Source organism: Bison bison, unplaced genomic scaffold, assembly GCF_000754665.1.
Source record: "Bison bison bison isolate TAMUID 2011002044 unplaced genomic scaffold, Bison_UMD1.0 scf7180017864466, whole genome shotgun sequence".
NCBI lineage: Eukaryota > Metazoa > Chordata > Mammalia > Artiodactyla > Bovidae > Bison > Bison bison.
The window spans coordinates 10085826-10109891 of NW_011495027.1; the positions used below are offsets into that span (position 1 = coordinate 10085826).

General features: G+C 37.5%; 1 protein-coding gene across 1 annotated transcript in view; it reads left to right on the forward strand.

Moving 5' to 3' along the window:
* The first annotated feature begins 1042 nt into the window (after positions 1-1042).
* The window catches only part of LOC105003331 (chromosome unknown open reading frame, human C1orf146), a 23571-nt gene continuing 547 nt past the window's right edge, over positions 1043-24066 (forward strand). The window contains exons 1-5 of the mRNA XM_010860438.1: positions 1043-1138; positions 13896-14002; positions 21170-21263; positions 22987-23155; positions 23567-23645. Coding sequence (XP_010858740.1) covers positions 13934-14002; positions 21170-21263; positions 22987-23155; positions 23567-23645 — 411 coding nt within the window. The 5' untranslated portion in view covers positions 1043-1138; positions 13896-13933. The remainder of the gene's footprint in view (positions 1139-13895; positions 14003-21169; positions 21264-22986; positions 23156-23566; positions 23646-24066) is intronic.

The window sequence follows — 24066 nt, forward strand, 5'->3', positions numbered from 1 at the left end:
CAGTCGTGTCCAACTCTGTGTGACCCCAAAGACAGCAGCCCACCAGGCTCCCCCGTCCCTGGGATTCTCCAGGCAAGAACACTGGAGTGGGTTGCCATTTCCTTCTCCAATGCATGAAAGTGAAAAGTGAAAGTGAAGTCACTCAGTCTTGTCGGACTCTTAGCGACCCCATGGACTGCAGCCTACCAGGCTCCTCCATCCATAGGATTTTCCAGGCAAGAGTACTGGAGTGGGGTGCCATTGCCTTCTCTAATGTCTCCTCTACTCCTCTGCTATTAGCCTGCTCTGAAACGTGAGGACCTTCCAAGGAGAGGTCCTCCAAACCCTACTGCCCACACCAGCTGCTGGCTCAATTCCTTGAGTTTGCAAACCCAGGTGGTGTGGCTCCAGCCAGGTCTTGACTCCTCTCATATGTCTTATCATGTCTTAACTGTCCAAAAGAGGCAGCAAAAGAGTGCATCTAATTTTAATATCATTTATAGAAAACTCCACATTTATTATACAAAATGGCTACCTTATGGTATAATTAATCGTATCACAAGAGTTCCGCAGAGGATTTTTTCCTGGAGCACTTTCTCTCCATCTTTTATAAAGGAAGACGCATAAATCATTTCGTACTCTAGCCATTAGGCTCTAGGCAAATGGTAGTTTTCCTTTTTCCTTATTTTTGAATTTTTACAATTGTGAGCACCAGTGCCTAATAATTTGCTGAGCTTCATTTAGGTTTGAAACAACAGAGTCCCAAGAGGAAATACCCAAACCTCTATACGTTACATTTACAGCCATTAATGAAACCGTATTTTTTCATAATTTGAATAAACTGGAGGTCACTTTGATTTTATGTTCACAGTAGTACTATACGAATTGAGCCTAAATTTAAGAAATTGTGAAAAATCAGTTCCAGGGAGCTAAATTTAACGTGAAAAGTCCCTTGCACACTTTCTCGTATAAGCGCTCCAAACAGGGAGACACGTGGGGCGTGGTTGTTAGTCTGCGGCTGCGCAGAAGCCCTGAAAGCAGAGCCTGCGGAGGTCCTGAGCGCAGAGAACGCGCCTGGGCCTCCTGCGCCGCCAAAAGGGCTTCTCCTGGAAAATTCCTGAATCTTGGGAGCAGCGGAGCTGTCACTGACAACGTGCAGGTTAGGTGTGTTTGCAAGTTTGGGAATGAGGCTGCTGATAACCTGGTTCTTCTGCCAGTGTGGTTTTTCTCAGTTTTGAAAAACCTTGAGGTAAAGATCAGCGAACAGATCTTTACCTCAGGGATTTGGCGGGTGAGAAAGGATCCTCCGTAACCTTTTCTTCTTTTGGGAGCTATGTGGAAACGGGTTTTCTCGGCTTGTTCATGTAGGATTCGGGAACTGCTTTCTTTTCCAAACCTCTGACTTCCACCCCATGATTTATATTCTCCTTCGGTGTAATTTCTAATTTCTTCACACTTCCCACTCCTGGGAGGTTGGGGAAGGGGAGGGGACGGGGTGAGGAAGATTCTTCTAGAAAGTAGGAAATCGAAGAGGCCGTGAAGATTTGTAGGCCAGTCTCTGTCACTTGACTAGTGAGGAGACTGAGCGGTAAAGCAAGTTACAGTAAAGAGGTTATTATGCAATGTTAAATTTATTTAAATTTGAAAACTTGGGAAAGACGAAACCATAACGACAAAAGCCCAGAATATTTGGGCTTTGGACCTGGCATAAGACGCCTTTGATTTTCAGATGAGGAAACAGGCCACCTGGATCAGAAACAAAGGATTTTTTGAAACTTGGTGGCAAAGCAGTAACCAAAGTTTCAGATTCTTGTTGGTTCCTCTGGCCCCCAAATCCCACAGGGATTTGAGAATAACATAGGTAGACCTCGTGAAGGTACATTCAGTTGATTGTGTTAACAGAGTGGATTGTGTTAACACTGAGTGGAAGAACGCTTTTTAATTAATAGTGACAAGCCTGCTTGCCTCATTCCTCAGTGTTGCTTATTGGCACGTGAAAAATATTCTATACATATCCAGCAAAAACCTGCAGGAACACTAAAGGCCCCTTAAAAATTATCTACCCCATTAATCCCTAATTATTTTCCAAAATGTCTGTATCAATTTACATTCTACCTACCTATGTGTAAGACTCCTTGTTGCTTCATATCCTTGTAAGTTCTTTTTTCTATTTTAATTTTTGTCACTCTTACTGCAGCTGTTCTCAACAGTTCTATGAGATAATTAAACCTGTAAAACGTGATTTAAGAGATTATTTTCTCATGACTAGTACCATTCTAGATGTATAGAAGAAAAGCATAATCATGATATATCGTGGATATCTTAGGGAGGGCTAGGCAAACTGTGACCCTTGAGCCAAATCTGGCCTTCCACATTTGGAGCCATGGATAGTTGTGGTTCAAGTGACTGAGAAAAATAAATCAAAGAAGAGTAATACTTGTGATACATGGACATTATATGAAATTCATATCTTAGTGTACATAAAGTTTAAGAAATACAGTCACATTCGTTTGTTTCCTTACTATCTGTAGCTTCTTTCATGAGTCATTGCAACTGAAATTATATGGCTCACAAAGCCTGAAATATTTACTCTCCAGCCTTATACAAAAAAGTTTCCTCACCTTGGTCTAATGGCATTAGAGTTTCATATCCCAGAACCCTAATTAAGAAGGCTCTCATGGGTACAACATGATACCTCCTTGTCATCTTAATATGCATGTAATTTAACTTTTTGAGTGTGTTATGAGTGAGCTTTTAAAAAGTAGGTAGAATTTTGACAGGCAGAGATCAAGGTAGTTGTTTCAGATAGAAGAAAATAGTATGGTATAGTAGTGAGGTGAGAAAGTATAGGGTTTCTTTGTTATAGAGGGCAGGATTGACTATATAATTTACAGGCCCAGTGTGAAATGAAAACATAGAACCTTTTGGTTAAAAATTCACATTCTGAAGAAAGCAATAGGAGAATAATAGTGATAAACCAAGTATAGAATCCTTTTAAGTGTGGGGCCCTATGAGACTACACAGATTACATGTCAGTGAAGCTGCCCCTGTTAGTGGGAAGTATTTCTGGAAAGGAAACATGGGGCCAGACTTTGGGAAGAGGAGTTTGAATGCTAGGCTAACAAATTTGGATTTAATTTCTTAAGCTTTAGGAAACCATTGAAGTTTTCTGGACAGAAGAGTGATCTAGCTATAATTCAAGTTTTAGGAAAATTATTTGAGAAGAGTTTGTAGAATAGATTTGAAAGGAGGGTTAGGAGGTAATTAGAGTAGCTCAGGCATGAGATAATAAACATGGTACTAATTGAAAAAGGAAAAGAGCTAGATCTAGATTTGGACTCATTCACTTTTTTTTTTTCATTTATTGTGGAAAGAATACTTAATATAGATCTGCCCTCTTAATAAAACTGTAAGTATATATTATAGTGTTGTATACTCCTAGGTGGCACAATAGTAAAGAATCCACTTGCCAAAGCAGGAGACATCAGGGATGTTGGTTCAGTTCTTGGGTTGGGAAGATCCTCTGGAGTAGGAAATGGCAACCCACTCCAGTATTCTTGCCTGGAAAATTCCATGGACAGAAAAGCCTGGCAGGCTACGGTCCATGGGGTCGCAAAGAGTTGGACACGACTGACCTATTGAGCACATACACAGTGTTGTATAGCAGATCTCTAGAGCTCATTCATCCATAGAAGAAAATTACCTGAGTATAATAAAAGCCGTAAGTGATGAGCTCACAAGCTAGTAACATGCTCAAAGGTGAAAAAGTGAACATTTTTCCTGTTAAGACCAGGAACAAGGCAGATATGCCCACCTTTACCATTTCCATTCTGCATAAAGTACTAGAAGTCCTGGCCAGATCAGTTAGGCAAGAAAAAACTGTTAGAACTAATATATCAATTCAGTAAAGTTGCAGAGTACAAAATCCACATACAAAAATCAGTTGCATTTCTGTATACAAACAACAAACTACATGAAAAGGAAATTAGGAAAATAATCCCATTTATAAAAGCACAAAAAGGGTAAAATACTTAGGAATACACTTTACTAAGGAGGTGAAAGACTTGTATACTGAAAACTACAGAACATCAATGAAAGAAATGGAAGAAACAAGTAAATGTGAAAGGTTGTTGTTGCGAATACACTGGGATTCTTGGCCCCCGGAGGAGAAGGAGTCAATCCGGGGCCAGAGATGAGGCTTGATCACTCAGAGCTTTTGTGTAATAAAGTTTTATTAAAGTATAAAGGAGATAGAGAAAGCTTCTGACATAGGCGTCAGAAGGGGGCAGAAAGAGTACCCCCTTGCTAGTGTTAACAATGAAGTTATATAATCCAAAGAATATCTGGAGGTTGTAAAGACCTCATCAGACCTACTCCCATAATTTACATTTTAAGATAACACTGTCCTCAGGCAAGATACATCCTTGTAAAGACCAGGTCTACTCCCATAATTAACATTTTAAGATAACAGAAGGTTGAATCCAAAGACTGTCCTTAGGCAGGATACATTATTGTTATATAATCCTAAGGAATGTGGAGAAAGAAAAAAGTTTGTCTTTTCTTCCTCCTTGAGAATTCCAGACCCCTCTCTCCTTGGGGACCCCTAGACTCCCTATCAACCTGCCTAGGAACTGACTCTCTCAATGGAATGATATCTTGCGTCCGTGGATTGGAAGACTTAATAACTGTTAACATGTCCAGTCTACCAAAAGTAAACCCATTCATATTCATTCTGTAGGTATATATGCCCTTTGACACCATCCTCTCAGCCTGAATTTCCTAACATGTAAAATTATATAGTCTTTTCCTTTTCACATTTGTTGTTGAAAAACCAAAACTGAAGTTCAGCGCTCAGTTTCTTGTGTTCTCTTTTGAGCATTCCTCGCGTTATAAAATATATATATTTAAATATGTGTATATACACATTCCATATCTAATTGATCTTTTGTTTTGTGATGGTTATGTCTCTATTCTGAGAAACCTTTAATTTTATTATCAAGTTTGAATCACTTCAGCTTCCTCTCTTTTTTCTCCAAACTGCCTGTGCTAGAAGGAAAAGCCTGGTTTGTGGATGCCAATTAAATCAAGTAACAAAATGTTTATAAACTATCTACTGTGGACTAGTATGGAGGAAGAACAAAAATTGAAATATGATTAGAAAAGGCTTCATGGAAATGCTGAGACATAATCTAAACTACAGCATAACCAAAAGATTTGAACCTTCTAAGGAGTGGAAATAACAGACATGAAATTCTGTTACTTATAAGACATGGGCCAGCTTTCTTTTGAGCACCCAAACTTTCTGTTTAAAAAAATAAAAATTACATGTTTAGAAATAACAGTCTAATGTACATTGTGCTTTTTGTTTACCAGTGTTTAGCATTTATTGAAGCTTACTATTTAATTAATGCAGTATACATTTCAATAATAATTACTACTTATTATGTGCTCTACTGTTTTACATGATTTATGTATAACACATTGATCTTCTTAATAGCCCTGTGGGGCAGGAAATATTATCCTCATTTTAAGGATGAGCAAACTGCGGCATGAAGAAGTTAAGTGATTTTCCCAAGGTCAGATCATTTACCAGTGGTAGGTAGCAGAGCCAAGGATTTAAATCAGGCAGCCTGGCTCCAGAGCCCACACTTTTAACCAGTACACTATCTTGCTACTTTATGATCTGATTTAATCCTCACAGGAATGTTGTAAAAGAGGGTGTATTCTCTGCATTTTAAATTGGAGACAGCTGAGGTTTAGAGAAGTTAAGTAACTTGCCCAAGTGCGTGTCAACTGGTAAGTGACAGAACCAAGATTGGAACCTAGGGTCTTCCCTGGTGGCTCAGTCTGCCTGCAATGCAGGAGACCCAGGTTCAATCCCTGGGTCGGGAAAATCCTCTGGAGAAGGAAACGGCAACCCACTCCAGTATTCTTGCCTGGAGAATTCCATGGACAGAGGAGCCTGGTGGGCTACAGTCCATGGGGTCACAAAGAGTTGGGCACGACCTGGTGACTAACACTTTACCTTCACTCCAACCCCAGAACTTGTGCTCTTGACCATTATGTTATATTGCCCTGACAATGACTAAGACAGTCTTTTTAAGTAATTTTTAAAAAATAATTACTCATTTTTGGTTGTGCTGAGTCTTCATTGCTGCCTGGGCTTTTCTCTAAAGTCTTCGTTGCTGCCTGGGCTTTTCTCTAGTTTCAGCAAATGGTAACTACTCTTCGTTGCATTGTGTTGCGATGCATGGGCTTTTCATTGTGGTAACTTCTCTCGTCGCCTAGGTTCTAGGGTACGTGGGCTTCAGTAGGTGCAGCTCCCAGACTCCAGAGCACAGGCTCAATAGTTGTGATGCATGGCCTTAGGTGCTCCACAGCATGTAGGATCTTCCTGGATCAGTGATCAAATCTGTGTCTTCTACGTTGGCAGGTGGATTCTTTACCTCTGAGTCACTAGGGAAGCCCTATCATAGTCTTTATAAAAGTAAGCCTAAAACTGCATAGTCTTTATAAAAATAAGCCTAAAACCTTTAAAAAATCTAGATGCTCTTGATCCCATTTACTTTGTGTTTTGATTTTATGTTTGAGAATTCCCAGCATCTGTAGCTCCCAAAGCCATATTGGGTAGATCTCCATGCCAGATAAGTTGTGCTCTCTGAGTTTGTCTCAATTTCTAATCCAAAAAGGTATGCCTATTTGGGGCCTTCTTTCCGCCTTTAAGAACTCACCTTAGTCCTATTTTCTCCTAAATACATAGAATTTATTACTGATATATCCTCATCATGGTAATTTCCATGTTTTAAGAATATGAAAAAAAGCTGCTTCTAACAGAAATTTAGGAGATTCCTGTTTTGATAATTGCTGCTGCTGCTAAGTCGCTTCAGTTGTGTCCAACTCTGTGGGACCCCATAGACAGCAGCCCACCAGGCTCCACCATCCCTGGGATTCTCCAGGCAAGAACACTGGAGTGGGTTGCCATTTCCTTCTCCAATGCATGAAAGTGAAAAGTGAAAGTGAAGTCGCTCAGTCATGTCTGACTCTTAGTGACTCCATGGACTGCAGCCTACTAGGCTCCTCTGTCCATGAGATTTTCCAGTCAAGAGTATTGGAGTGGGGTGCCATTGCCTTCTCCAGTTTTGATAATTAGATATCTTCAATTTCATACTATTGTAAAAGATCTTACCACTTGAAAAAAGATCCTGTAGAAGCAAAGATTATTTCCTAGTCATATAAGCAGTACAGGTTATTTTATCCAGAAGTTCAATGTGTTTTTCCTTTTGGAAAATAATTGGCATGTGGTAGCTTTGGGGACCTTTTTCAATAACTGTCGAGGTGCTTCAGAAAGGTTATTTTTCACTTTTCATAACGAAAGATTAGCTTTGCTTTCTTTGCTTGATTTCAGCTGTCTGGCATTAATGTTGGTTTTCATAGCAGCAAGAGTAAGCAACTGGTAATGAAGTAGATAGAATTACTGTAGATTTCAGAGTCCCACCACTGGAAACATTTTGAATGGCTCCCGTGTTGAACACCTGTGCTTGTTTTTTTAACACACAGAATTTGCTAACTGAAAAATGATACACTCATTATTATATGTAGCTATATTGTGGTATAATTAATGTGTAATTAATTGTAGTGTATATGATTTTTGATACATTTATACACCTTTGAAATCATCACCACCAATCAATATAATGAATGTAGCCATCATTCCCCAAAGTTTCCTCCTACCCTTTCTAATTCTTCCTTCTGTCATTATTCCTCCATCATCACCATTCTGTTTTCTGTCATTGTGAATTAGTTTGCATTTTCCAGAGCTTTATACAAAGGGAATCATATAGTAATCCTTTTTTTTTTTTTTTTGGCTTCTTTTACTCAGCATACTAATTTTTTAGATCCAGGTTGTTGTGTGAATCGGTAGTTCGTTCCTTTACATTGCTGAGTAATACTAGAGTATAGATATATCACAATATCCATTCTTCTGCTGAGGGATATTTGAGTTGTTTCTAGTTGGGGGTATTATGAATAAAGCCTTCGTGTTTACCTCATTGTATAGATCCAGGCTTTCTTTTGCCTTTGTAAAAATACCTAGGAGTGAAATGACTAGATTATATGGTAGGTATATGATTAACTAAATTGCCAAGATATTTTCCACACCGATTGTACCACATATCTTATGAATAGCAGTGTATGAAAGAGTTCCAGTTTCTCCACATCCTTATCAACACTTGATATTGTTGTTGTTGTTTAGTCACTTAGGTCACGTCTGACTCTCTTGTGACCCCATGGACTGTAGTTTGCTAGGTTCCTCTATCCATGAGATTTCCTAGGCAAGAATACTGGAGTCCGTTACCATTTACTTCTTCAGGGGATCTTCCTGATCCAGGGATCAAACCCAAGTCTCCTGCTTGGTGGGTGGATTCTTTACCACTGAGTCACCTGGGAAGCCCTGCCAATTAAATATAAGTGAAAGTGAAAGTGAAATCGCTCAGTCGTGTCCAACTCTTTGCGACCCCATGGACTGTAGCCTACCAGGCTCCTCTGTCCATGGCATTTTCCAGGCAAGAATACTGGAGTGGGTTGCCATTTCCTTCTCCAGGAGGTCTTCCCCAACCCAGGGACTGAACCCGGGTCTCCCGCATTGTAGGCAGACGCTTTACTGTCTGAGCCACCAGGGAAGTCTTTTTCAATATAAGGATTAAATATAGGGATAGGGATAAATTAGGGATAGGGTAAGGATTTCGTATCTCTATATCTATTGATAAGTGTATGTGTCACGCATTCTTTTTTTCAAAAAACAACTAAAGAATGCTTCTGCAAAATGAAAAAATAAATCAAGGGAAACATAGCTCTAACATAGGAGAGAGGAGAAAGGAATTCCCAGGATGACAGCTAATGAATCAGACCCAGATCTCCAATTTATGTTGAAGAGGGAAGGCTAGAGTCTACATGAGTGAGAAGAGATCTCTAGGGGAGAAAAATGTAACTGAGGGAGTATTTGTGTTGGAGCATTTGGAAAAAAGTACTGAAAGTTTTGTAAAAGTGATTTATTATTTTGTTTTGGCTTGGTTAAAGGAGTTGACAGAGCATATAATGATGGTAATAATATAATATGTCATATTTATGTTTTCCTATGTAAACTTGATTTTCTTAACTATTCTGAGATAATAGAAATCCTAGTGTTATTCTTCTTGTTGTTTGTCATTATATTCCCATGAAAATATGCTCAAAGACATTGAATGATCACAGTAATAGATAACAAGACTAGATCCCTCGTCTAACTTGTGGTCTTTCTACTACACCATGGGTCTTCTACCAAAAAGTTTGAATGTATGTCTTATATTATTCTCCTAAACTAATTTAATCCATCTCTGTACCTCAGATTTCTTAACACATAAGAAAGGCACATGGCAAAAACCTCCCTCTTCATGGCAGTCAACCAGTAACCCCCTTACTTGTTCCCAGTTTGCTGTGACCTTTATTTTGCTTTGACCTTTATTTTGCTTCTGATATCTGGACTTACTGTTTGAACTTGCTAAAAGTGCTGGGCACTGTGCTCGGCATTGGGAATACAAAGATGAATAAAACATGGTCCCACTGCTTGAGGAGCTTCCAGTGAGAAGTCTTTTCATTGAGAATACAGCTATATAAACAAATATAACTATATTAATGATTGATATAATAAAGATAAGCTTGGAGTACTATAGTTCTACAAAAGAGGAATTGCCTGTAGAGAATAGGAAAAGCACAAACTGCTTATTAAAATTACATAGGAATTGTCAAGGAGAGGAGGGGAGTTTTAGTTAAAAAATATGTAAAGGGATGAGATGTGAAAAACGTTTTGTTCAGGATGACAAGTTCTTCAGAATAGCTAGAGTATTTGTAATATGTTGAAGAATGGCAGGACATGAGGCTGAATAGGAAAGAATTTGTATACCTTCAGTTTAGACTTTGTTCTGTAAGCCATGGTGAATTATTGAAGGATTTTTAATTGGGGAGGAATATAATATTTATGGTTTTGAAAGGTAATTCCATGTATTGCAGGGTCAGTTGTAATTGGAAAAATTTGCAACCAGATTAAATGCCTAATTTAAATCACCCCAGTGATAATTGAAGGGTAGCAGAAATGTCACCCTAGAATATGCCTTTTTGGCGTAAGGATTATTTTGAGCTGATTATTTTTTTTAAAAAAAACAGACACAGAAGAAGCTCTGAAAACAGAGTAGAAGTTACCCTTTTGTGAAGGATATTTACATTTATGAAGGAAATCTTTTGTAGGTGTCTTCGTCTCTGTTTATGGGAAAGTAGCAGCAGGATGATTCTAAATCACAGGAAACTCCTATCAGTGGAAATGGCACCAACCTAAATCTGCATAACAAAACTTACCTTTGGTACTGTGCCTTTCCTAATTGTTCAGTTGATAATTCATGTCTGACTCGGTGACTCCATAGATTGTAGCCCACCAGGCTCCTCTGTCCATGGAATTCTCCAGGCAGGAATACTGGAATGGGTTGCCATTCCCTTCTCCAAGGGATCTTCCTGACCCAGAGATCAAACCATGGTCTCCTGCACTGCAGGCAAATTCTTTACTGTCTGAGCCACCAAGGAGTGAAGTCACTCTGTCGTGTCCGACTCTGCAACCCTGTTGACTGTAGCCTACCAAGCTTCTCTGTCCATGGGATTCTTCAGACAAGAATACTGGAGTGGGTTGCCATTTCTTTCTCCAGGGGATCTTCCCGACCCAGGGTCTCCCACATTGCAGATAGACACTTTACCCTCTGAGCCACCAGGGAAGCCCGTTCCATAATTGGCCTCCTCCATGATGTCTTTCTTTTGTCATTAACTTAAAATGGTATTTAAGGTGGTAGCTTGAGCCATCTCAAGGATTTACTCAATTTTTCTGGGTATCTCCCATGTATACATGAGGTATACATGTTAATAAAATTCTGTTTGTGTTTCTCTTATCTGTCTTTTATAATAAGGGAGGGTCTAAGCCAAGAACTCAGAAGGGCAGGGTAGAAATTATTTTTCCTTCCCTATATAATTGTCAAAGTGTGTCATATCTATACAAAAGAAAGTTACCCAGCCTTTACATATTTTTAAAAATATGTAAGGAAAATGCTTATGACACAATGTTAAATGAAAACACTTGAGTGTTTATAAGTCCTAAATATGAGGAGATATATTCACAGATGGAAAGTCTCAAGTTCATAAAAATTTTAGTTTTGGGACTTCTCCAGTGGCCCAGTGGTTAAGACTCCACGCTTCCCCTGCAAGGGGCATGGGTTTGATCCCTCTTCAGGGAACTGAGATCTTGCATGCTACGTGGCATGGCCAAAAAAAGCTTTTTTCCAAAACTGTTTTATAGATAAATGCATTTCTAATTTTTAAAAGTCCCTTTAGTAGGGCTTTTTGTTTTGGGTTTCTTTCTTTTTTTTTTTTTTGCATTTTAAATTCAGTTTTATTTAAGTTTAATGTTAATTCCATGCTGTGTTTTGAACAATACAGATTCTATATCTATGGCTCCAGTCAGATATCCAGTAGTAAAAATTAGCTTTAAGATACATACATTGAACAAAAGAGGTTGAGGGAGCTAAGGAGGGTTAGGGGGGAGCCAAAGGGAGAAGGAAGAAGAAACAAACAATTGAACACATATGAAATCTTTTCCATACCACCTTCAGTGCTAACCTGCTTCAGAGAGAGAGTAGAAGTAAGCCGGAGTGAGCAGCCATGGATTGTTGAACTGTTAGAAGCACCATGCTTTTCAGCAACATTGCAGCAGAGTTTGAAACACTTTTTACAGCAAAAACATTACAACAAACTCCCCAAACAATCTTTAACCAACAGGGTTTTTTAAAATAATTGACATGATGACTCTAAAATTTATAGGGATGAAAAATGACCAAAGGATAGCTACAGCACAACTGAAAAAGAGTTAAGATGGAGAGACTTCCCATAAAGATATCAAGACTTTTTTAAAATCTATGATAATTAAAAAAACAGTATGACATTGATTTAGGAATAAGCAAATTGAGCGACTAAATAGAATAGAGAACCCAGAAACAGGTCTGTTAATATAGAAACATTGTATGACTAAGGTGGTATTATTAATGACCAGGGGGAGAAAGGAGACTAAATAAACAGTTCTGGGACAACTAGATAGCCATATTTTCAGAAAAATGAAATTGGATCCCTACTTAAGACTCTATACAAAAAATCCGGATGAATAATTAAAGACTTAAATTTGAAAGGCCAAACTAAGAATTTAGAATACAATGAAGGAGAATATTTGACTTTGGAACAGAGAAACAAAAAAGCACTAATCATAAATGAAAAGATTGATAAATTTGACAATATTGAAAATTTTAACTTGTGTGTATCAGATATTACCATAAAGAAGGGAAAGACAAGTACAAACTGGGAGAAAACACACATAGCTAATAAAGACTGATATCCAGAATATGTAAAGAAATTCTACAAATGAAGGAGAAAAGGAAATCTAATAGAAAAATGGGCAAAACTTGTCACAGAAATGGAAATATAGCTTAAGGGTGTTTAGTCTCAATATCAGAAAAGTGCCAAATTCAGACCATAATTAAATTCAGTTTGATGCTACTAGCTTTGCAGTAATTTTCACTTTTATTGCCACCCAACTACCCCAGACATGTATATCTTCAACTTTAGTGCATTGAACAGAATAACAGAATTCTGTTATTACATCATTTTCTTTTATTATCGGGTTGCTAGTATACTATGCTTTGTTGTTGTGTTATTGCTGCCTAGAATGCTTTTTCTTCCCTTAGTGTAGGAATTCTTAAAATGTGGTCCCCAGGCCAGCATCAACAAGCATCACCAGTGTACTTTTTAGAAATGTCCCACCCCTGAACTTTCAAAGGATGTTTGTATAGTAAATAATTGTAAGTTAGAGATAGTTATGTTATTTGCCTCTAGAGCAGAGGGCAGGTATGCTTGCAGTCTCTTTAGAAAAGGTTGGGGCTTTCTGAGCTCTAACTTCCTTTCCTGTAGTGTAACCCCCTGTGTGTACAGATGGCTTTTGTCTCATCACCCCATGGGAACTGCCCTTGGGGAACTGCTAGAAGAAAATGGTGATACTCCTGTTGCTGTGAGTAGAAAACTGTCCTTTGTCTCTAATCCAAGAGTCTTTTGTCTTACGCTATACCCATGAAATTCTTGCAGGTTAACTTTTGAGTTTGCAAGTAGGATAAAATTTCAGATCTTTCACATCTTTCTTCTCTAATGCTCTGAAATGGGAACCATTGCTTGTAATAATTGTTAATGGGGAGCATAATACTGAGTGAGCTTAACATGTAAAGTATAATGAGCTTCCCAGGTAGTGCGGGAGATGAAGAATCTGCTTGCTAATGCAGGAGATGTAAGAGACGCAGGTTCAATCCCTGGGTCTGAAAGATCCCCGTAGGGCATGGCAATCTACTCCACTATTCTTGCCTGGAGAATCCCATGGACAGAGGAGTCTGATGAGGGTGTAGTCCATGAAGTGAAGTGTTAGTCACTCAGTTGTGCCTGACTCTTTGCAACCCCATGGACTGCAGCCCACCAGGCTCCTCTGTCCATGGGATTTTCCAGGCAAGAATACTGGAGTCTGTAGCCGTTTCCTTCTCCAGGGGATCTTTCCGACCCAGGGATTGAACTCCAGTCTCCTGCATTGCAGGCAGATTCTTTACTTACTGAGGTATAGGGTCTCAAAGAGTCGGACACAACTGAAGTGACTTTAACAAAAACAATGTATAACAAGACAGATACTCTTTTAGTGTCAAATTTTGACTGTCAAGTATTCTTTAGAATGTCTCCATTACCCTAATTTTATTTCTTTCTGAAATTTACTCATTCATCAAGCAAACATTTCTATGTGTTATTTTTGCTGTTATTTTTCTCAGATTGTTGGCACTACCAGAAGCTGATTTGATCCAAAGAGATGGCTGAAAGTGATGGAAAAGAAAAAATAAAATGGACAACCACCATTATTATTAGCTCATCTCTTAAGGTAAAAGAGGCATTTGGGCCATTGATCTTGAATTTAAAATTAAGCAATAGAACAGTATTTTAAAATACCTTTAGCTTGATTATCCAAAGTTGTGTGAATCAGCAAGTATATAATCTAAAATGTATTTTAAAGATAAATTAGGAAGATCACTGCGTCCATTTTCCTACTTCTCTAAATATCTCAAAGTTGGACATTTTCTTAAGTTTTTCTTTTCTTTTTTTTTTCTCACTAAGCCTATTCTAAGAGATGTTAAATGATTCCAAAAACAACAATTCATATGAACATATATTACTTAAGGTTTTTTGGAGAAGTAAACAACAGGAACTGACCTGTCTAGACTTAGTAGCATTGAGAGGAGACTCCCTACAGCTTGAAGGAGGAAGGAATGGGAAGTTGAATGCCTGAGGGCAATTGATCAGTGTTTTAACTCTGCAACTAGCAGGATTATCTAACCCTTTCCCAGATGTTTATCTTATGGATACCACCTAATGTCTAGAATGAGGGGGCAAGAGATGATTCTTCATGGTAAAGAAGAGAGAGAGGTTAGAATAAGACTTTGAGTATGATTTTTTAAAATCTACCCTGTTCTTTCATTGTTGCCTCAAGCTGCCCTCTGCGTTGTTGGCTTCAGCCATCTAGCTCCATACCCGTTTTAAGACAGCCTTAAGTTTCACTGGAATTTTTCATGCTTCTTTTTGTTAGATTTCTGGAATCCATATTTTTCTCCCGTATTTCTCGTTTCTTTAGCTTTGTCAGAGTGATTGTAAGAGAGGAAGACAGCAACCAATTCTAATTTGCCAAAAACAACTGCTTTTATTTATTATGTTTTATCTATCTTATTTTATGCTATTTGTCTCACCTTTTCTGTTTTTTTTTTTTTTTTTGCCTCTTTTTGTATTGATTGTTAATATTGTCTCATTTTTTTTTTCTTTAACTAGCTTTGGAAGTTATATGCTCTATTTCTGTTTTTTAATAGTTACCCTAGAAAATTTAACATACATACATACTTAGCCCAACAAAGTCCAAAGTAAATAATAAATTTTTATTGATGTTTTTGATGTTCAATCACTCAGTTGTGTCTGACTCTTTACAACCTCATGCATGGACTGCAGCATCCCAGGCCCCTCTGTTCTCTACTACCTCCCAAAGTTTGCTCAAATTCTTGTCCATAGAGTGGGTGATGCTATTTAACCGTCTTATCCTCTGTTGCTCCTTCTCTTTCTGCCCTCAATCTTTCCCAGCATCAGAGTCTTTTCCAATATGTTGGCTGTTTGCATCAGGTAGCCAAAGTATTGAAGCTTTAGCTTTAGCAACAGTCCTTCCAATGAATATACAGGGTTGATTTCCTTTAGGATTAACTAGTTTGATTTTCTTGCAATTCAAGGGACTCTCAAGAGCCTTCTCTAGTACCATAATTCAAAAGCATTAATACGTCAGTGCTCATCCTTCTTTATGTCCAACTTACATCCATACATGACTACTGGAGAAACCATAGCTTTGACTAGACGGACCTTTGTTGGCAAAGTGATGTCTTTGCTTTTTAATATGCTGTCTAGGTTTGTCAAAGCTTTCCTCCAAGAAGCAAGTGTCTTTTAATTTCATGGCTATAGTCACTGCAGTGATTTTGGAGCCTAAGAAAATAAAATCTGTCTCTGCTTCCACTTTTTTCCCTTCTGTTTGCCATGAAGTGATGGGACTGGATGCCATGATCTTGTTTTTTTAATGCTGAGTTTCAGGCCAGCTTTTTCAGTCTCCTCTTTTATCCTCATCAAGAGGCTCCTTAGTTCCTCTTCACTTCCTGCCATCAGGGTGGTATCATCTCCATATCTGAGGTTGTTGATATTTCTCCTGGCAATCTTGATGCAATCTTGATTCCATCTTGGCCTGGCATTTTGCAGCCTGGCATTTTGCATGATGTACTGTGCATGTAGGTTAAATAGGATGACATTATACAGCCTTGTCATACTCCTTTCCCAATTAGGAACCAGTCCATTGTTCCATGTCTGGTTTTAACTGTTGCTTCTTGACCCGCATACAGGTTTCTCAGGAGACAGATAAGGTGGTCTGGTACTCCCATCTCTAGTAATTTTCCAGTTTGTTGTGATCCACACAGTTTTCAGCATAGTCATTGAAGCAGCAGTAGATGTTTTTCTGGAACTCCCTTGCTTTTGCCATGATCCAACGAACATTGACAGTTTGATCTCTGGCTCCTCTGCCTCTTTGAAATCCATCTTGAAATCCATCTGAAAGTTCTTGGCTCACCTACTGCTGAAGCCTAGCTTGAAAGATTTTGAGCATAACCTTGCTAGCATGTGAAATGAGCACACTTGTACAGTATTTTGAACATTCTTTGGCATTACCCTTCTTTGGGATTGGAATGAAAACTGACCACTTCCAGTCCTGTGGCCACTGATGAGTTTTGTAAATTTACTGACATATTGAGTGCAGCACTTTAACAGCAGCATCATTTAGGATTTTAAATAGCTCAGCTGGAATTCCATCAGTTCCACTAGCTTTGTTTGTACTAATGCTTTTTAAGGCCCATTTGACTTCACATAACTGGTAAAGAATCTGTGTGCAATGTGGGAGACCTGGGTTGGGAAGATCCCCTGGAGAAGGGAAAGGCTACCCATTCTAGTATTCTGGCTTGGAGAATTCCATGGACTTTATAGTCCATGGGGTCGCAAAGAATCGGACACGAGTGAGCGACTTTCACTGACTTCACGCTCCAGGATGTCTGGCCTTAGGTGAGTCACCACAACATCATGATTATCTGGGTTATTAAAACCTTTTTTGTATAGTTCTGTATGTTCTTGCCACCTCTTCTTAATCTCTTCTGCTTCTGTTAGGTCCTTACCATTTCTGTCCTATATTGTGCCCATCCTTACATGAAATGTTCCCTTGATATCCAGTTTTCTTGAAGAGATCTTTAATCTTTCCCAATCTATTATTTTCCTCTCTCTTTGCATTGTTCATTTAAGAAGGCCTTCTTATCTCTCCTTGCTATTCTCTGGAACACCGCATTTTTTGGGGTCTATTTTTCCCTTTCTCCCTTGCTTTTCACTTCTTTCTCCAGCTATTTGTAAAGCCTCCTCAGACAACCACTTTGCCTTCTTGCATTTATTTTTCTTTGGAATGGTTTTGGTCACTGCTTCCTGTACAATGTTATGAACCTCTGTCCATAGTTCTTCAGGCAGTCTATCTACCAGATCTAAATCTTTAAACCTATTCATCACCTCCACTGTATAATCATAGGGATTTGATTCAGGTCATACATGAATGGCATTGTGCTTTTCCCTACTTTCTTCAATTTAAGCCTGAATTTTGCAATAAGGAGTTTAAGATCTGAGCCACAGTCAGCTCCAGGTCTTGTTTTTTGCTGACTATATAGAGCTTCTCCATCTTTGGCTACAAAAAACATAATCAGTTTGATTGTGGTGTTGATCATCTGGTGATGTCCACGTATAGACTCATCTCTTGGGGTGCTGGAAAAGGCTGTTTGCTACTTATCTTCCTCTTACATGACAAATAAATCTTAGAATACTAATTCCAGTCACCCTCTTCTGTATTGTATTTGTTGTTATCATATAGTTTAAATTCTCTCAATTTTTTAACTCCACAAAACATTATTTTCTAAAGTTAGTAATTATTTAGATTTACTCATGTCTTTGTTACTTTCTTTGCTCTTCTTCTTTTGGCTCAAACCTTCTGTTTTGGATCATTTTCCTTTTAATCTGAATAATATAATTTAGAAATTACCTCAATGAGGACCATCTCAGTCTTCCTCTCAAAATACAGTTGACCCTTGAACAACGTGGGGGTTATAGGCACTGATTCCTGCACAGTTGAAAACTCACCTTTAACTTTACATTTGACCCATTGTATCAGCAGCTCTGTGTGTGAGGATTCAGTGAACCTCAGATTGTGTAATATATGTATTTATTGAAAAAATCTACATATAAATGGACCCACACAGTTCAAATCCATGTTGTACAAGAATCTACTATATTTTTGTTTCCCCCTTGATCTTGAAAGATGTTTTAAAAATCAATTTAACTGAGGTGGGACTTACATACAATAAAATACACACATTTAAAGTGTAAGCTTAATGAATTTAGACAAATGTGTATACCTGTGTAACCATCACCCCAGAATATATAGAACGTTTTCATCACTCCAGAAAATTACTTCATGCCCTTTTATAATCAATCCTTTATCCAGTTCCCTGCCTCAAGCAACTGTTGATCTGATTTATCTCAGATTTATAGTAAGTTTTGTCTGTTGTAGTTGTTCAGTTGCTCAGTCATGTCCAACTCTTTGCAACCCCATCAATTGCAGCACGCCAGGCTCCCTGTCCTTCACTATCTCCTGTAGTTTGCTCAGATTCATGCCCACTGATCGGTGATGCTGTCTAACCATCTCATCCTGTGCCACCCCCTTCTTCTTTTGCCTTCAGTCTTTCCCAGTGAAAGTGAAAGTCACTCAGTCATGTCCAACTCCTCGAGACCCCATGGACTGTGTAGTCCAGGGAATTCTCCAGGCCAGAATACTGGAATGGGCAGTAGTTCCCTTCTCCAGGGGATCTTCCCAACCCATGGATCGAACCCAGGTCTTCCGCATTGAGGGCAGATTCTTTACCAGCTGAGCCACAAGGGAAGCCCAGTCTTTCCCAGCATCAAGGACTTTTCTAGTGAGTCATCTCTTTGCATCAGGTGGCTAAAGTATTAGAGCTTGTTTCTCCATCAGTCCTTCCAGTGAATATTCAGGGTTGATTTCCTTTAGGATTGACTGGTTTGATCTGTTACATCCTTTTATATAATTTCTAATTTTTTACCAAAATTCTCAATCTTGCATTTTATCTCCTTGAATATAGTAAATAGCTATTTTAAGGTACACATGTAACTTTACTGTATGTCCTGTTACTGTTTCTATTACTTGTTGTTTCTCATAGTTCTCTTTTCATGTAATTTTGTCTCTTTATATGTTTGATTATTTTTGATTGTTGGAATTTGTATTTGAAAAAAAAGTGTTTGTAGAAATTATTTGAGGCCTAGAATAGTGTTATATTCCTCTAGAGAAACCTTAATTCTGAGAGAAAATTAAACCTTTAATTCTCTAAGCAGGGTTTCCAGATAAAATATAGGACACTCAGTTAAACTTAAAAGTTTCAGGTAAATAATGAATTTAGTTTAAGTTCAGCCCAAATATTGCATGGGACATACTTACATTAATACTAAAATGTTTATCTGAAATTGAAATTTAACTGGATGTTTTATATTTTTATTTGCAACTGGATGTTCTGTATTTTTATTTGCTGATGTGGCCACCCAGCTTCTATTGTATATAATAAAGGAGCTTATGTCCTGTTCATTTCAGTGATACTTGTTATGTTTGAATTGAGAAAATATTCAGATAATTTTCTTTGTTCTGTAGCTGCAGTGAGGAGACCTAATTGAGAAGAGTTGCTCTAGGGAGTGCTTCTGCAAGGTGCTTGGGAACACTAGTAATACAGTATCACTTTAATCCAATTTTAGGGATTGAAATGGTTTGAAGCTAGGCTGCAGCCCCTGTGAGAGCTGTTCCACTTTTGTCAAATGCTCTCTTCAGCCTCTCATCTGTCTCTTCCTGAATTGACAGATGCCCTCAGGGGAGAAAATGGCCTAAATGCCTATCTCTTATCTTTGAATTTCTGTATAGGTCTTGGTCTTGTAATTTTTCACTATCCTGCTAGCTCTCTGATGCATTCAAGCAGATTTTTAAAAAATTTCCAGCTTTTCTAGATGCTTTCAGCAGGAGAGTTGGCCTAAATTACTTAATCTGCCATCACTGGAAGCAATATATAATTTGAAAACAGCAGAAAACTCATGGGAAGAGTCTTAATTGAACTCTAGGTCAGAATCTGAGTAGCATAAAATACTCTATCTTTAGGAAGGAATCAAGTATTTGGTACCTAATTCCAACCTGTGTACTTAAAATATACACAGGCAAATATATAATAATAATGAGGCAAAATATAAAATGTAAGGGATTTCTATCTACTTGGAGACTAACAAGCTTGAGTTTTAACCAGTCAGTAAATACTATGAACCACTTATATTTTAATGCTTTGCTCAGTCGCTTCAGTGGTGTCCAACTCTTTGCAACCCAGTGAACTGTATCCCGCCAGACTCCTCTGTCCATGGGATTTTCCCAGCAAGAGTACTGGAGTGGGTTGCCATGCCCCTCATCCAGGGGATCTTCCTCTTGTGTCTTCTGCATTGCAGGCAGATAATGAATGCTAAGCCACTGGGGAAGTGCTTTAGGCAATATCTAATTGTTAATAGCTTCTTAAGATTTGATCATTGAGACACTAAATGTGGTCCCTCTATGGAGAAAAAAACTTAAAAAAAAAGTAAAAATATTTAGTTCTCCTGGAATAAACTGTGGGTTTGGAAATGAGTTGTGTTACTACAGCTGTTACTTAAGGAAAAAATTAAGGACAATATGAAAGAATTTAAACTATAAGAGCAAACACAAACTTCTTTTTAAAAAACAACTTAAAGATGGATTCTGACATGCATTAATGAATAAATAGAAGGTGACGTGTTTCTTAGATGTGGTGTGTTAGATGACTGACACAACCGTGAAGTGCCGTACAGAAAACTACAAAGACAATCAATTCTCCAGTTCATCTGTTTACAGTTACCTTTAGTAAACTTTTCAAATGTTGTAAGCACTTAGGTGAGTTAGAAAATATGTATGAAGACAATAGGACTTTTGGTTTAAATACTAAGCATCTAATTTCTAGGCCTCAAATATTTCTAATTTCCTATTTATCCACATAATTATGGGTATGTGAAGAATCCATCTTCAAGTTGCTTTTTAAAAAGAAGTTTGTGTTTGCCCTTATAGTTTAATTCTTTAATATTGTCCTTAGTTTCTTCCCTAGGTAACATAACTAGTACACAACTCATTTCCAAACCCATAGTGTATTTCAGGAGAACTAAATATTTTTAGTTTTTTTTAAGTTTTTTTCCTCCATAGAGACAGCACATTTAGTGTCTCAATGATCAAATCTTTAAGTGTACAGTTATAAAAGAAGCTATTAAACTTCATGTTTTTTCATTAACTTTAATTAACTATTAAAAAGATGTTTTAAGTCTGTATTTCTGAAAATTTTTTTTTAAGAGTTATGAAGTTGCAGCTGCCCTAGAAAATCGAAGCCACAAGGTTAGGTATTCCGATTCAGTGGAGAATGGATCAATTATATTTTCTCTTTCTGGTACAGTATATATGCTGACTTCCTTGATTTAAGTTTGTTAATAAATACGTGCACGTAAATTCTAATTATTCAGTAGTTCAGTAACGAAGTAATAAGCTTAAGGTGTTATTTTTTGGGAAAGATGAATGTGTAATAAAACTTTGTTATTCCTGCAAAAGCAGTACATGTGGCCAATTACAAAATACATTCCTTTTTAGATTACAATTGTTGAACTAAAGTTAAATCACTGAAGTCTAGTAGAGGATGGTACAAACTACTTGCTTTGAAACTAACATGAAAGTACAACAAAGCCACCCTCCCTAACAATCAACATTTAAAATATTACTCATATTAATGAAGAAGCTAGCATCATATTGATCAAAATCCATATATAAAAACAATGCAGGATGTAAAGCAATCATCCTTCAATTAAAAAAATTAGGTGGGAAAAAAAACAATATAGGAGAATGTTTTTCATGATTTTGTACAAGAGTTTACTGAACATAATATAAACAAATACTAACTAAAAGAACCAAATGGGGACACATGTTCCTGAAATCATAAAACTATACAACTGTGAGTCATAGGCAAAGGAATAGATTAGGATATGAGAAAACTGGGGACATGGGAAGGGGGCAGCTCTACTTGTGCTTAGAAAATGACAGAAGTGTTAAGATGTGGAGGTAAAGGATTTTATTAGAATGGTTATGAATAGACCAGTTCTCTAACAGAGATTTTGGAAGACAAGCACTTTCAAAAGCTCCTAGAAATAGACATCCAAGCTGAAAATGGTCCAACCTCACATTCATCCTTCCTGGTTGGATAGAGAGCCCTCTAGAGAGAAGTAAAATATTTTTGGTAAATACCTACTCTGTTGTATGCTTTGGTCACTTTATATACATTCTCTTATTTAATCCTTTTAACAAACCTATCAAAGAACTATTATTCCAGCCTTACAGATGAGGTAATTTAGGTTCAGAAAGGTTATATAAATTTTTAGCGTTAAGTTCATTCAATTAGTATAATCACATAGTTATTTACTTCCTGAGATTGTGTCTTCCACTCATCTTTTAAAGAGCTAATCAGATTAAGCTTCTCTTCTGGACCATTCTTTTTTTGGGAGGTTGGGGGAAGACTGCCACATGGCATGCAGGATCTTAGTTCCCCGACCAGGGATCGAACCTGTGCCCTCTGCAGTGGAAGCACTGAATCCTAACCAGCGGACTACTAGGGAAGCCTTCTGGAGCATTCTTCTACACTTGATACTGTTTCAGAGACCCTAGATATCTGCTCCTGAGTGTGTTAATTTATATAATGGTTTATGTTATGATACAAAAGATTCTCCAAGGAATAACTAAAAGTTTGCTTAAAACTACTTTTCTTTAGTTGATTTCCAGCTTTTAAAAATTATAACATGAAAAATTAACATGTAACTAAAATTAGGCCTTACTTTCATTGTGGATAGTGCCTTAAAGGAAAAAAAAAAATGGTTACTGACCCAGAAAGGGTTCTCCCCTTAAATATTTAGATTGTCATCCTTTTATTACAGAGCACTTCAAAGAACTACCTAATTATTTTGCTGTGTAAGACTTTTGTTATAGTGATTTCCATCTGTTATGGGTTTAAGGCCTGGACACTTACATATATGTTTAACTTATAGTTATTTTTGTTGATTTTACTAAATTTATAAAAAATTTTATTAGTATGACAAAGTGACATTTTATATTATGTTCACCTCTCCTAGGAGTTGCATTTTTATTGATGGATGCTAGAGAATGCTTTATGTCTGCTGAAGAAACATTTCTAGCCAAAATTGAGAAGTTTATTAACATTCACCAAAATAGTTTTTTGGTTCTGTTTGCTGCCCTGCATGGACCTGAAGAATGGAAACTGATGTTCAGGATTCAGCAGAGGTATGGACAGTAACACTACAGACCTGTTTTCCTTAAGTTATTTTATGTACTTCAGTTCTGAATTGTTTCAGGCAAGTGAATTATGTTTTGCCAAAAGATAAACTTTATAAGGTTAACCTTTCATTTTTAATACAACGCAGGCCAAAGAGCTCTTCTATGAATGAGGGTGACAAGTTTCAGAATGCATGCTGATTTATGGAATTCTTCAGCAAGACTAAATCAGAAGTGGAACACTTTTTAGTCAATTAAGTTCTGGTTTTAAAGCCATATTAAATCCTCTGTAGAATAAGGCAGGCATGAATGAATAAACAAATGACAAACAATAAAGGATTTTTGTCTCTTCTTTCCACTTAGGATAACAAATTTAAGTCATATGATCTATTTAACTTAAACGATTTTTTTCTCCCCCAGATTCCTGGGTAGTAACTTACGGATACTTCCAGTACACAACACAGTAAATGCGATTAATCTTATGTGCACCATAGCTAAGGTAAGTCACCTGAGGAAAATGACATACATACATACACACTGATAAACTTTGAGATTCTTCACTTCAAAGTGCATTCCCTATTCAATGGAACTGACAAATATTGTTTCCCTTAGAGAAGTTGCTATTTCCAAACACATGCAGCTCTTTCCCAAGCCTGAACTTGGCCTCTCAAGTCTTCTCAATTCCAGTAGCAACTATCAGAATCACTCATTTACGTCAAAAGATCATTTGGTCATATATACATTGTGTTGGCCCTACTGGTTACTTAAATCTTCTTTCAAATTCTCAAGTATAAATATTCGTAGTCATGAACTGTCAGAGTGCAAACATGCTATTTTATAACTTGACTAGTTTCCACTTTTCTTTTCATGCTTGTTCTCCATAAAGTGTGCTCCCAACTCCCATAGGCAGAGTTAGGTGT